Source organism: Chamaea fasciata, unplaced genomic scaffold (assembly GCF_029207755.1).
Source record: "Chamaea fasciata isolate MVZ Bird 193981 ecotype frontalis unplaced genomic scaffold, bChaFas1.0.hap1 SCAF_1, whole genome shotgun sequence".
Taxonomy (NCBI): domain Eukaryota; kingdom Metazoa; phylum Chordata; class Aves; order Passeriformes; family Sylviidae; genus Chamaea; species Chamaea fasciata.
The window spans coordinates 91735803-91751215 of NW_027094086.1; the positions used below are offsets into that span (position 1 = coordinate 91735803).

General features: G+C 41.5%; 1 protein-coding gene across 1 annotated transcript in view; it reads right to left on the reverse strand.

Annotated features, from left to right (window-relative positions):
• Positions 1-15413, reverse strand: part of MBOAT1 (membrane bound O-acyltransferase domain containing 1) — a 56536-nt gene that overhangs the window by 19354 nt on the left and 21769 nt on the right. Inside the window, exons 2-4 of the mRNA XM_066189260.1 lie at positions 14551-14696; positions 13947-14024; positions 9848-9943 (exon numbers count right to left, since the gene is read on the reverse strand). Of these exons, the coding sequence (XP_066045357.1) occupies positions 9848-9943; positions 13947-14024; positions 14551-14696 (320 nt within the window). The remainder of the gene's footprint in view (positions 1-9847; positions 9944-13946; positions 14025-14550; positions 14697-15413) is intronic.

Below are 15413 nucleotides of genomic sequence, written 5' to 3' on the forward strand. Positions count from 1 at the left end.
CTCTTCTTACTGTTACTCTCCTATTGTCTGTCTCCTCAGTGCCCTAAAAAAATGTTGACTCTGCAGATACAGATGCTTATTTCCCCACATGAATAGCTCTATCAATTAGGACTGTGTGCAAATACCAGAATAGCTGTCAGCACAGCAGTTTCCCACTTGCTTCTTGGCCACGCAGCTGCCTTGTGAACAGCCTGTACAAGATATGCCATCCATCTGGGAGTGTATGGGCATGTGGGATCTGGAGCCCCTGGAAACAGGAGCTGGTTGTACCTGAGCCAGGCTTGCAGCCACCCAGCAGCTTTGGTGCCAAATAAACACGCAGCATAGAAATAGCCACTATTCCCAGTAGGGCCACTCATACTTCCCATATCCACCTTTAAAGAGCTTCTTGGCAATGTAGGCAAATGTGACCTGCAGCAGCTAAGGAATGGGGAAAAACACTGAACTCAGCTTGGTGGCATCAGGAGCTGGTTCCCACGAGGATAAAGGACACAGCCAAGAGCATTTAGAGGAAGGTAAGAGGAAAGATGGGGGGAAAACCATGGGGACAACTGACTACTTCCTCCATTGGCTGTGGCGCCCTAAACACAAAACCTGGCGCTAAACATCTGCAAACTGGAAGGATCCGTGGCAGGCAAAGCACCTGCTCACACTGCTTGTCCCTATCTCTCTGCCACTGGGGACACCAGCACAGGATGCCCAGATCTCTCACAACCACAACAGCAATGAGATGGGAATGGGTGATGAGGATACACCACTATTTTAAAAGCATTAGTTGTGATGACTGTATGCAAAACCAGTCCCACCAAAGAGACCTGTCTTCACTGATTAATACAATAGGTTGTTTCTCCATTTGAGAATAAATTAACAACATTAACCAGATGGAGGTTTCTGTTTGAACACAAATAATGTCTTCAACCTGGAAATGAAAACTCGAGTTTGTACACACTTGTTTAACTATTTACATAGTTTGACCAGTGTATGGAACTTTTTAAAGAGACATAGATGACTACGCCAAACATTACAGCTGTTTATTTTAACTATTGTAATATATTTTCTGGAACACAATTAAAGAAAAAGGTGGGGTTTTTTTTTTTTTTAGTTCAAGCATTGTGTTTGTCCCACAGATTTCTCAAGGTAAAGAAAAGAAGGTGGAACTTACATTCAGTGATGTCTCTTGTCTAAAATAACAGCCAAATGCTTATGTTCTACAGAGATTTTCAAGAGATTCTGGATCATCCTTAACTAAATCGACCTACTGGTTACAATCAAATGTAAACCCAAAGGCTAAGATAAACTGTTTACAACCTGATTATCCCACTAATGTAAATCAAACAGATAATTCATAGGCTAAGCATGGTAAACACACAAATACTGCCAAAAGACATTATTTCATTCTAAGTGGTCTCTTTTTTTTAACACTTAATATGGTTGATCTTATTCAAGAGTCCCCAAGTAATTCTGAGTGGGTAATTGGCATTTTCTACCCAAAACCAGAACATGCAGCATCAGCCAATTACTTGATCAAAAACTGCTTTTATAATTTCAGAAGTCCCTACTTGAAATGCCAATAAAAAAGGTTTGTACAAAAAATTCAGAATAGGCTTAAATATGCACAGAACTTGAATACAACTGTAACAGAGAAGTTTGTACAGCAGCTCTTCTTGGGTCATCTAGACCACTGATAGTAGCTAAGGAAAGGACAAATTCAACAATGACTTTTCACTTTCCAGCAATATTGTCCAACAGTAATTCTAAACTTTATTCCAAGTAATCTTTCAAGAAAAGTGATTTATAAGCTGTTTTTACTATTATCTTCAACATCCTGTTTCTCAAAGTAGATTTTCCCACACAAAATTTAGCTTTGCTTTCAAAGATACATAAATCCTAATCCTTTAAGCATATGAAAAGGCAGATTTTTTTAATCCTTAGGAGAGACAGAGGCTGTCACTTAACCAAGCAGTTTCACTGCAATAAACACAAATTTTTATTTTGATAGTGTTTGACCTTTTTAGCTTTATGGGGGAACATTAACACTTGTTTCAAATTGCTTCAATTTGTTGCATATGTTTCTTATGGCAAGCACTTCACGCCAATATTGAAGTGGGTAACTTTAGACCTCAGGCTCTGAGCCAAAACTGTATGACTTCGAGTGTCTAAATTTAGACACTTGTCTTAGACAAGGCCCCTGTGGTAAACCAGAGAGAACCAAAATGCAAACAATCTGAGGGCAGCAGGAGTAAAGCCTGCACTGAAGTCATACTACATATAAACACAGAGGAGAGAGGTTCTCCTCATCTATATTAGGAATTCATTGCCTCATTGATGGCACACTGTCAGCCAACAGAACAAGTCAGCCTTTACTGCACTTTAATCAAAAAAGATGGACAACCTTTCTCCCTCAAATCCCAGCTCCAGAGGAGACAAAGGAGAACAAAAGTGACGTGTCTGTCAAGGCAAGTGGGAAGGAGAGCCACAAAGTTCATTAGATACCTCCTGTTCTCCCTTGTGACATCATCATATTTCATATCATACATATTTTCCAGAGTGGCTGGAAGGTGGCCTAGCAGAAAAGGACCTGGGGGGTGCTGGTCAACAGCTAGCTGAACAAGAGCCAGCGTGTGCCCAGGTGGCCAAGAAGGCCAATGGCATCCTGGCCTGAGTCAGCAATAGCATTGGCCAGCAGGACCAGGGCAGTGATTGCTCCTCTGTACTTGGCACCAGTGAGGCCACACCTCCAACCCTCCATTCAGTTCAATTCAGAGGACATTGAGGGGCTGCAGCATGTCCAGAGAAGGGCAATGGAGCTGGGGAAGGGTCTTAAGCACAAGTCCAATGTTGAGTGACTGAGGCAGCTGGGATTGTTCAGCCTGGAGAAAAGAGGCTCACAGGGAGGACCTTATCGCTCTCTACAACTGACTGAGGGTATAGCCAGGTGTGAGTCGGTCTCTTCACTTGAGTTGTACCAGGGGAGGTGTAGGTTAGACATCCAAGGAAAATTTTCACAGAAAGAATGATTCAACATTGGAAAGGACTTCCCAGGGAAGTGGTGGAGTTACTATCCCTGAAGGTGTTTAAGGAACAACTGGATGCGGCACTCAGTGCCATGGTCTAGTTCACATGGTAGTGATCAGTCATAAGTTGGACTTGATGATCTCAGAGGTCTTTTTCAATCTAAATGATTCTGGGATCTCTTCTCTACCCTACTTAGGAAGGTGGAAACTTGCTGTAGAGTGGCAGTGGGAGACACACTAAATCTTTCATGAGATCAGTGTCAGGTATCATTCAACATTTCACACAAAGGGTAAGCAATGCTTCAGGTGTATAAGAAGCATCTTCCTCCCTGCTCTCCTCCTGCCCACCATTCCCCACTAACTTGATCTCAGGGGGACCATGTCTTTGCTGCAGGAAAACAAAGTAATGACATTACTGGAACACTCCCTTAAGGGCAGGGAGCAGGGAGGGAAGAATCACAAATTCCTAAACATGAGTTTTGATTATTAAAACTTTGAAATACAAGAGTATTGAATTGCTATTTATATTCAGCCTTTCAGGCAGCCATTAAACAGCAATAAAACATCGAGTAAGTTAATACATTAAATGCAGCACCATATCACATATAGTCAATGGTTTCCAACATGATACTATTTTAACCCTTAGAGTCTACTGGAAAAAGTCAATAGTGCTAAAAATAAGAAGGGAAGTTAACAAAACTATAAAACTCCCACTCCTTTTTCTTACTCCCAAATTTTGTGAAGCACAGGTTTTTGGAGGGGAGCAATTAGGTTGAATTTAAAAAGAACATCTACCCACTACACTTGCACTTACAGATGAAGCACAAAGACTTATGCCTAGAAAGGAAGCATTTGAAATAAAACACATTTAGAAGCCTAAACAACTTGCAATCCATCACATTTGAACACCTACCAATTGCATTGCAGCCACATGCTGAGTGGTGATTCCACACCCTCTCCACCTGTCCTATCAAGAACTACAGTTACAAACTACCACAGAAACACAGGATCTGATTTATGTGTGGTGTGATTTCCCTTCCCACATTTTATATATTGGCTATAAGTGCAACCTCACATTGTAGTTGCGCAGTACCTCCTACACACAAACCGTAGTGGCCAACTTTTAATTAAAAAAAAAAATAAAAATCAAGAAATAGACCTAGGAACAATTTTAATTTTCAACGCATCTAACATAAAGTAAAAACAACTTTAGGTTTTTGTTTACCTCACATTAGATGCCTTGAAAATAACACAAGACTAAGATGCAACTGTTTACAGAGAATGCACAATAGAGGGGTTTACTCCCCTAAATAAACCTTCCAAATGAAAACATATCAGTTAATATAATTTTTAAGTACAGCTTGCCCCAAAGCAATAAATTTGCCAGAAGCATAAGCCAGTGGAAGTAAAGATGTTTTGTTTGTAGACTGCTGTGGGGGTCCTCACCGCATCACAGGCTGGCTTCTGCACTGAGCAAGCTTCAATGCTTACGAGAGAAAAGACGTTTTCCAAGCACAGTCTGCTTGACCTTAGGTAATCCTGCAGAGAAGTCTGGCACACGCTTGCTAGAAATAGTTTCCACTGACCTGATTTCACTAAGAGAGGAGGTGGAGTCAAAAGGCTCATAGCAGACAAGACTCCAAAACAGCGAACATTTATTTCAGGGTTACCTCTGCAGCGCTGAAGCCATGACAAGAAGTTTACACAGTCACACCCTGCTGTGACAGTAACCATTGCTGACAAGGGGATGGCCAAGCTGGCAGTGAGCTCATACTTTTGCTTACAACAGTAAAAGGAAGAAGTACTGAAGTACATGAGAAGAAAAACACTTCACTAAACACACTTGCCACCTCCAAAGCAACTTATAATTTCCTTCATGTGATGTGTTGCCCTTTTTTTGTGTGCGTTTGTGTGTTTGTGTGTGTGTATGTGTGTGTGTGTGTGTGTGAAAGCTCCCAAGCAGTATTTCTTAAATCTTCATGGTAGAAGCATTTCACATAAAAGAGTGTTTACTTCTGGAGAAGTGTCCAAGGATGTAGTAGATGCGTGGAGCTCTCTAGTAGTGGTTGCCTGCTTGAATTCTGCCTAGTTCCCACACTGCAGCTCTTGCAGGGCTCCTGTGTATCCAATGGTAAGTGGTCTCAGGGCTGTTTCCAGTAGACAAGCATCCAGCCGAGCAGCAAAGCAGCAAACAGACATGGAAAACAGATTGACCTGCCCCTTACTCACACTGCACCTGCACTGCTGCACTGCCTCTGGGGACCAGCTGCACACCAGGGCTACCCAGCCCTGCTGGAACTGACACTGCAGCAATGTACTGCGTGTCACACATTTAGAAGACAAGAAAATAAAAATAACCAACTGAACTTGCAGAACCAGACAATATTTCTGCTCTGTGTTTTAACATGGTAACAGAGTACATCCATCTTTGCTTTCATCGGGAAATTTATTTCCTTTGTGAAAAATGGCTGCTGTACTTTTCTTCTTTCCTCTTGTAGTTGAAGCTAAAACCCACTGAGAGAGGAAGAAAACAGCAACAAAGCACTAATCATCCAGCAAAAATTCACTGCCTGGGGTGACACTTGTTACTGAAGCATCTGCTTATATATATGGCTTTTTGAGAGGGCTCTCTCAATGATCATCCCTTTCTAGAGGGTTTGCTGAGAATGCTGCTGCTGCTCCGCATTTGGGATAGGGCGAACACAAAGGTGGTGTCTGGAGAGTGATGTCCACAAAAGCACTTGTGTAAGAGCTACAGATTTGACACATGTAGGGAGGAAAATTGCTCAAGTCTCCCAGATGGTCTCAGCTATGGTCTCTCTAAGACCAACAAAAGATTGAAAACTGTGCTAGAGTGTGTGGTGATCTTCACAAACTGAGTTTGTCTTTTGTAAGGAATGGCAGCAAGAATCATAGAATCATTAAGACTAGAAAAGACCTCTAGGATCACTGAGTCCAACTGTCAACCCAGAACTGCCATCTTCACCACTAAACCATGTCCCCAAGTGCCATAACTGTATCTTTTTTGAACACTGCCAGGGATAGTGACTCCACTCCTTCCCTGGGCAGCCTGTTCCAATGCTTGGAAACACTTTCCATGAAGAAACTTTTCCTGAAATCCAATCCAAACCTCTCCTGGCATAACCTGAGGCCATTTCCTCTTGTCCTGTCACTTGTCCTATGGGAGAAGAGACTCACCCCAGCCTTGCTACAACCTCCTTTCAAGCAGTTGTAAAGAGTGATAAGGCCCCTCCTGTTCTCCAGGCTTAAGAACCCCAGCTCTCTCAGCCACTACTCATATGAAAGAAACTCCCACATGCACAATCATTCTCTGACATTTCACTGAATAACCTGCAATATTAAGAAATTTTGCTCAGACACTGCAAGAATTCAAAGAGGAAACTCGCTATAGCCCCAGTCAAGGAAAGGATTGAAACAGACGCAAGTTCCGTACCGTCTGAATTTTATCTGGATGATCATATGCAACTGGCATTTGGTCATGAAGCTTGCTAGACTAAAACCTATCAATTACTACTTTCCAAAAATCAGAATCAAGAGTCCTTATTTTAAATAATTTTCCTTAAAGCTATCATATTGCTATACTCCATCTGAGCCTGTGATACAAAGGGAAAAAACACAAACTGTATGATATTATTACTGTTTTTATGAAGTTGTATAGGCAGGCAACTTACCAGCAAAATCCTCTTAGCATAAAGAAGAAATAAGAGAGTTAGGATTCAGTTTTTCCAGGTACAGCGTACAAATGTCATGGAAAACCAAGCAAAATAAAACACACATGCTTTTCTCTAAGACTGATTTGCATTAAGGAGGAAGCACAGGATTCAGTTACTGTACAATTAGCATTCAAAAACAAATAGGATTTTTGAGGAAGTAGTAAAGAGAAAATTCCTAAATTATATCACCACTTAATTGAGAAATAATATAACTGAAAGAAATTTGATAAAATATATACATCCTTTTTAAAACTGATTAAAATTGAAGTGCAATAAGATGGAAATTATTTTTCTTAAAATCTGGCAGTAGTTTAAACTGCCAGATTAAATGAGTTTTTCCTTAAGTACTATGCAATACATGAAAAACTCTCAAATCAAGAAATAGCTGCAAGCAGCTTGGCTATAGTTCTGACTGTGGGACTCAGTGACCAAACCTTCCCCTTGCACGAGTTAAGAATTAACTAGTCACCAGCAGGTAAGAAGTCCCTTATTTCTTATTTCATAACCTGGAAGTGATGTGCTACAGCTTGATCTTTCATTTTCCAGTTTGCTTAAGATATGACTCAAAAGCTACCTCATTCTCTCCATCTCTATCTGCATTTTACAAGCTCTGTTCCCAAAATGGGAGGGCTCCAAACAAATAGCACCACCAACTATTACTAAAAAACACCCCAAAAATGTATTTGCAAGCACACTTGAAAAGGGTTATGTGTGCAAGTTGCCAAGTGCACAAGGCAAATCAAGAGAGCAGATGAGGGATGCTGGCTTTCAGCACTGCTGATGGGAAACACTCAATGATCATCTGGCTCGTCACTTCAGGGAACTAACATTGGAAAGCTGATGGCAATGGAACTGGTTATGTGCCTATTTGATGTGGATTAAAACCTCCTCCTTGCAACCAGATATCACCAGACTTATGGGATACTGAAACCTCAAACACAAGTCAGCAGATGACGGGGTTTTTTGTTGTATCTTAAAGACTCCCCTGAATCCAGTGTCTTGCCTTCTCAGTAGATTTTCCCAGCCACACTCACCCAAAACGGTGGGAGGCTGGAGGGAGATGGGCACAGCTCCACGGTTCTGTCTCACTTATTTCTGAAACCCTGAGGAAGAACTTGAATGCCATCCTCCCAGCCAGGCCCTGTCCTATTGGTTCCCTATTACCACATGCAACAGATGAGGAATCATCAAATATGGGAGAATTAACAAGAGGAGGTTCAGTTTTGCTGCTCATACATGGTAAAACTGTGCCCTGGGAGAACATTTTGTCTCTCTGGGCCATCACATCTGTTCAGGTATGTGCAAAAAGCTTCAATGGGCACATATTTACAGCTGAAAAAAGCAGGGTTTAAAACAAATTTATGAAGGTGATCTGGGTTTCAACACTTTGGATTGCAAGTTTTTATTGATACCACTACAGTATTTTCATTTATTCTTAGCTTTTAAAATATACCATGAAGGTGCAGTTCATATCCATAGTATATTTTTCACTTGTTTACTACTTGGTAGCTCTATTTTTGACTGAAGTTTAGGAATTGGTACATATCTTGAAGCACCAAGTCAAAACAGAGTAAGTTCAAGCATTTTTTTTTCACAACCATTACTATCCTCAAGCTCATCATTAAATAAGAGTAGTTACTTTTTCATCAAGGGAGCAGAGAACACTACCTAGTCTAAAACAAACAACCACCATTCCTCTTCTTTCAACCCCAGTCTCATCTGGATCTTTATTAAATGTATTCAGAGGGAGAGAGCTAATATGCCTCACAGTGCATTTCTGAACACAGTATTCAGAAAAGCATGATCTCTCACATTTCTCTCTCTGTCTCTTACACACACTGAGCTATGGCATTCTAATCCCATTCATAGGCTCCTTGGTATGTCATGCTCTTTGAGGACATGCTTTTGTGTATTAAAAGAACTGCAGAAAAAATTACAGAACTAAATTTCTTTAAACATGTAAGTTCCCATTACTGCATCTTCCTTAATAAAAAAACCTCATGAGTTCGAGAGAAACTTCCCCTCCACCACCTGAGGTTTAATTAAATGCTGAAACCCACCACCTCAAAGAGAGAGACACATGCACAAAGACAGCAAAAACTTCCATTCTCCTACTCTGTGCCTGCAAGATGAAGGAGACTTGGAAGAGTCATGTAAAACTTACTGTGAGTTTACAGAAATCTATTGTGGTATGTTACTAATTAATCTGTCTTCAGACATTCAATTAAACAAGTGGAATACAGATTAGCACACTGGTTTTAAACCATGCAAAAGCATACCTTATTCTCTCAAACAGAGCACATAGAGTTAGCTGTCTCTATCTTTGCAAAGCATGCTCTGCTGTGTCTCTGAGTGAAATTAGAGACTACAGCATGTATGAAAACCGTTTCACAGATATCTCAGCATACAAAAAGTTGTGCTATTTAAGATGGCCCCACAAGAGAACCAGTGCTGACAACCCAAGCTGATCTCTTGTGTCTCTGCCTGAGTTACTCACCCAGCTCCTCCAGCAATTCAGACCTGCCCAAGTCCTGCCCTCACACCCTGGAGTGCCTGGGCTGGGAAACACCTTCCCAGCTGGAGCTTCAAGATAAATCAGAATGGGGAAAAGGAGACACAGAGCTGACAGCTATGCCCAGGAAGCTGGAAGGAGAGCAGCTCATCCCACCTCTCAGGGCAGACCACCAGGGAGCAGAGCACCAGCCACCTGAGTCACTCCTACAGCTCCAGGGAGAGACTGCCCAACTTATCCTCGCAGGCTGCTCTGCAGGGAAACCTAGCTAGCTAACTAAGCTCTGCCTTCCCAACTACACAGCTTCTGGCGAGAAAACAGTAGGAATAATGAGTCAGTGCAAAAGTCATATAGTGCTTATTCCTTTTTTAAAAAACAAAACCAAAAACCAACCAACCAAAAAAAATTCCCACCCAAACAAAAAACAAACCCAAACAAAACCCTAAAGATCACAACAAAAGCCTCAGAAAAAGGTTAAGGGAAACAAAATTGCAGGTGCTCCACAGATAACATAAAAATTATTCTTACAACTTACTGAAATCAACTAATACTGATTGATACAGGAACCAGTTTGCAGACTCACTCACCCGGAAAAATCTGTAGTGAGAATACCATAATGAAATATGTATATTCGGCTTATGTGGCACAATGTGAGGTATCCCATAGCTACAACAAAGGAGTACCTAAAAACATAACACAGAGAACACATAGTTACCAACACAAGTACCAACAAGAACTAGAATCACTCAAATTGGGTTGGGCTTGTTTAGATTTTTTTCGAATCAGATTGTTAAAAAGTCTGAAGCTATGCTACAAGACCTAGAAGAAATTCTCCAAGGGGACTAATGGTTTTGTGTACCCAGCTGAAACCTTACAGAGGTGTCTCCTCATTATGGGGATGGGGAAGAAATGAAAGAAGAAATAGGATCAATTCAAGTTTCACAATTCAATTTTCAAAGCTCCCATCTTCACATATTATTTTGAAATTTCTGTCCAACTTAAGTATTTGAAACCAGATGATTTCCACTTGAAATCATTTCCAAATGAAATCATTTGAAACCAGATGATACTGTATGTCAGTTATCCACTACATTATTTGTCTGTAAATGTTCTTTATTTACAACTCTTCCTCAGATCTAGCAAAGACTAAAATATTTCAAGTTTAAGGTATTCTTTCTCTTGCGATTTTATATAAAGGCAGATGATTGCACATGGCCTAGTCTTTTCAGTTCTCCAAGCTGAAGCACACCATCTTCCAGAAAAATCATAGAATCAGATAGATTGGAAAGGACCTATAAGATCACTTCAGTGTGCGACTGAAGAAGTGTTCCTTAGGTAGGGTGTGACAAATTCACTCTGTGTTTCAAGATGATTGCACACTTCTGTTGGGCAGGGCAGTAGCATGACTCTATCTTAACACTGAACAGTCTGAAGGCTGGAAATGTTGCAGCGTTTGCATGGGCAGATGCAGCCTTTCATACAAGTAACTTCTTCCTCTATTTCCATGAGCAAGAAAGAGGATACTGGGGAGGAAATAAGCCGGATGGATGTTTGGAGACAGACTGACACATGAGGCAAATTACACAGTGCAATGGAGAGCTGGGACACCAGAATGAAAGGCTAGCACCACATGGCCAGGCCAGGACCAGGTTTACTGGTGTCCTCCATGGCAGAGGTTATCCATGTAGGGGAAAAGAGGCTGTCTTTAGGTTGCAATGCAAGATGCAACCAGAAGTATGTATTCTATTACCAGCTGTTAAAACCAGATGGGGCAGTGTTCTTTATCTCTTCCAGGACCCATCCTCCCTCCAGGGGGTATCTTCTGTTAGTGGGCCATTAAGGCTCACTGCAGGACTGCTAAAATTACATCATCCCATTATGAGATGCTCCACCTAGCGGGAGGAACCAAGCATTCCTACCTGGATAAAATCTGAGACTCAGCACACCAAGGCAGCCTGTTTCCACTGGATTCCCAGAGGAAGACCAGACCCATCTACATCACCATTGGACCTTCAGAGGAAAACTACACCCTTCCTCAGGATCATCTCTGCTCCAACAGAACCACATCTGTCATTCCAAGAGGACTCACTTGAACTGCTACCAACACCCTGACCAACAGGATGTCAGGTTGTATTCTGACTTTGTCAGTGTTTTCTTTTTTGTTTGTTTGCTTCTTTTTGTACTACCACATTTTTATTTTCATTTTCCTAGTAAAGAACTGTTATTCCTCTTCCCATATCTTTGCCTGAGAGCCCCTTAATTTCAAAATTGTAATAGTTCAAAGGGAGAGGGTTTACATTCTCCATTTCAAGGAAGGCTCCTGCCTTCCTTAGCTGACACCCGTCTTTCCAAACAAGGACAGAGTCAAAGACCATCAGACTACAGAAGGAGATGGCACACCCTGCATGCCTGGTAGTGCTGAGCCTCGGGAGGCTGATAAGCACACATTGCCAAGAAGGGTTCCCCCCTCGGAGCATCCACCACAGGGGAGAACTAAAGGTGAAATCAGACAAGAGGATCAGTCAGCAGACAACTGAAAAAGAGCCAGGCCTTTGTCAAATTATGGCTGGTTTAAAAAAAAATGAGTTTTTCCTCCCTGGAGGCTAATAAACTGCAGTGTGAGTGACAGTGATGGATCACAAGGCAACCTGCAGGTCATGTGGCCCACAGCAAACAGCTGGATGAAAGGCAGACTGAAGGGACATGACAGATTCTTCAGGAGATTCAGAGTAGAATTTATCATATTTCATCTGGGTCAGGCATCCAGTCCTGCCTCAGCAAGGTCCTTGGATTCCCCTCTCATCAGCAGAGAATGGCAAGCATCCATCCAAAGGCAAGTCACCCAGCTCAGACATGTAACAGCGAGAGACAGGATGAAGGATCTAAAATAAGCCTCCATGCTGAGGTGTAGAGCACTTAGATTGAAACGGGGACCAAGCAGGTAGAGATACACTGAACTGCTGCTGCAGCTGGCAGCATTTCTAATGCTGGATTAATTTGTCCATTTATAGGCCTTGAAGGCTAGCAGCTTCACCAGAAAGCAAACTAGCAAAAAATTACCAGGGAAAAGAGTATGAATGTTAAATTATGCAGTTTATTTAATTTGTTCTCTTCCACTGTGTTTTTCTGGGGAAATAAAGAGCCAAGTCTTGAAGCCCCACTCTGAAGGATCTGTTCCCCTGTATGCCACCTTAAAGTGGCATTGTTCAAGCTTACTCTCAGCTGGTTTGAATATATTGTTATTTTGCCAAAATTAACAATGTGGATGCACTGAGTCACACTGCTATGGCTAGTAGAATACAATAGAAAAGTCCTAACCCTGTCCTCCCTCAGAACTCCTGAGGTTTTTCAGCACGTTGGATTGCCATTTCACATTAACTCAAATCAACACATGACTGTCTTGCAGCAGTGGGTGACATTTTATGAACTGGAATGATTTGTGTTTCACAATAAAGCTATTTTGCTATTAGCCCCTGTGGCTAATTGGCTAAAGAGGAAGAGTGAGGGGGTTTTCCATTGAAGTCGTGTCCTTTTCTGTATCACCACCCCAACTTGTCTAGGAAGATGTAAAAAACTATTGGATAATTCCTTTGTAGACTTGGCTCCTCTGATCTAAAGTCACTAACTCCTGCATTTCCCTCAAGTGACGGGCAGGGACAATGACAAGGAAACCATAATACAATTATTTTAACACCTTTTTATTTTGGTATCTGGATGGCATTTCTTTAACAAACCCTGTCCAATTACCTTTTTTTTTTTAATGACATTATTAATTACCTCTTGCCTTCTGTGCTTTGCACTCTGTCAGAGGGTGGAAAAAATGCCTCCTTAATACCCTGTCTTGCCAGTGTATTAGGCTAGTAACTGCTGTAAACAGGATTTTTTTTTTTTTTTACAGTTCACACTTCTAAATAATCTTATAAAAATCATAAGTAGTGTTTCCATTTAGAAATTAGAGAGGGGTCTCTTCAGGAAAAAAAAATGAAGGCAAGAGGATTATCTGAGCATCAGATTCTCAGACAGCCCTGGCCTTGAAGGCAAGTGAAGAAAGGAATTCTGTTCCCCAGTCCAGATTTATGTGGATTCTGAGCATTCAGCAGCAGCTACAGAAACAACCAGACAGTGCAGAGACAGAAAACACCTGTCACACACCCAAACCATAAGCTTATACTTCAAGCAATAAAGGTTCTGGTATTTTCTACTTTTTCACACAGCTCAGTACCAAAAGCAAGACCTCATTTTGTGGATCACTAAGCTAAGCTGTCTCAGTGAACTTATTTGAACGACCTAACTCAAGAATAAATGGAAAATACCTAAAGGCCAAACAGCAATGGGGAAAACACATTAAAAAGGATTATCAAATGCAATCTGGAAGAATACAAGACCAAGGAGAACATGACTTCATTATGTTTAAGAAACTAAAGGTTTCTCCATAAATTATTATGCCTGCAAAAGTCAAATTTTGAGGCCAGCAATTTCATAGGAAAATGCAATACATCAACCTAAAAAAACCACAAATTGAGATTACAGCTGCATCTGTAACTCCATGAACAAAGCTCCTGCAAGTAACTGGGAAAGAAAAGAAGGAAAGAGGAGAAGGTGGCTCTAAAAACTCCTCATGATTCTCCCCAAAAGCAGAGAAGTTATCAGAGGGGCAGCTGCAGACTTGCAGCCACATCAGCTCACCTGTGGATGTTGGGAACACTCGCCATATTCATAATGCCATAGTTCATCATCACCAGGACAAAAAGATGAATGGAATACCTTGAAGACAACAAAGTGAGTATTCAGATATTTTCTATGTTACCTAGAAGTGCTGGCAGATCAGAGCAAGAGAATATTTTTCTGTGCAAATGACATCAATGTGATGTCATATCAGGGTACCAGTAAACCTGGACTACAACACCAGATCTTTATAATCTGACTATCCAACACAGAATGATACTTATTAAAAAGATATTATCCATATGTTTAACTGTAAGAGTAGCCTGGCTCAAAGTGTGCACTCAAGTTGGATACATCTTTTCCAAAAGAGGTATCTTCACAGCAGACTGGTGTGGCCTTAACTTCCAGAACAAACATCACAAATTAAATTAAATGCTTCACTTAAAAATACTTTCATGAGTCATTTTACTTTGAGGGTTTGGAATGGTTATGTTGGTTAGGATATTTTTTTAAGGTAGCATTAAGAGCCTTCAGATTAAAAATATGTAATCCAGAAAAGCTGATACGAAGTTTCAAATTATTTTTTAACAACCAAGCCTTGTCTGAATGGTGACTAAATACTTACCACCCAAAGCAGAAGACAGCAAAGTATATTCCAAAGAGGGTGGCAAATGCATGGCGAACAGCAGAGCTGGCATGACTGGGACTCAAGTAAATACGAAACCAAAATGCAGCCAAAAGTGCAAACAGTTGACAGGCTACAAAATTGATCTGTAAAAGACAAGCAAAACAAAAAACTGTTTTGATTCTTGGAGGAAGAGGGGAAGGATTCTCTCTGTTCTCAGAACAATTAAGAGCAGAAGTAGGAAAAGGGGGGGAAATCGTGAGCTATTAATCTTCTGCTTCACAGCGTTCTCACTCGTGAACTCATGTCATAACTTTTCTCATGTAGCCAGTGAGAGAAGGGATTAAACAAGCACACAGCCACCCAGAAGCAGACAAGGAAGGTCAGGCTCCAGCTACCCCAGGGTACAGGTGGGGCTTTGATGGTTCTCACTCGCCTTGGAGGAAGGCTCTGCTCTGCTGCCAGCCTGGCCCAAGTGCATCATTCCTCTTTTCGGCCCTCTTGGCAAGAGGTAGGGGCCAGGAAGCAGTCTGGGACTCAAATGTCACCCCAATATATGACTTTCCCCCACCCCAACACAAGGGCAAAATCAACAGTCCTGATGAGACATTGTTCACTAGCAGTGGGAACAGGGCAGCCGCCTTAGCTGAATTCCTCCACTCCACAGCATCTTCCACACAGACCTTCCAACTCCCCATTTTTTTGTGGTTTGAGTGCAAAGAAAACAACTGTGCTCTACCATCAAGCAGACACCTGAAGAAATATGCTTCTCAAGTGTTCTTTGGCTACTGCATGTGAAAATCAGTCTGGCGTTGCTGCAAGGAGGTAGTGATGGCAGTGGGAGCACAAGACATGCAGAGGGC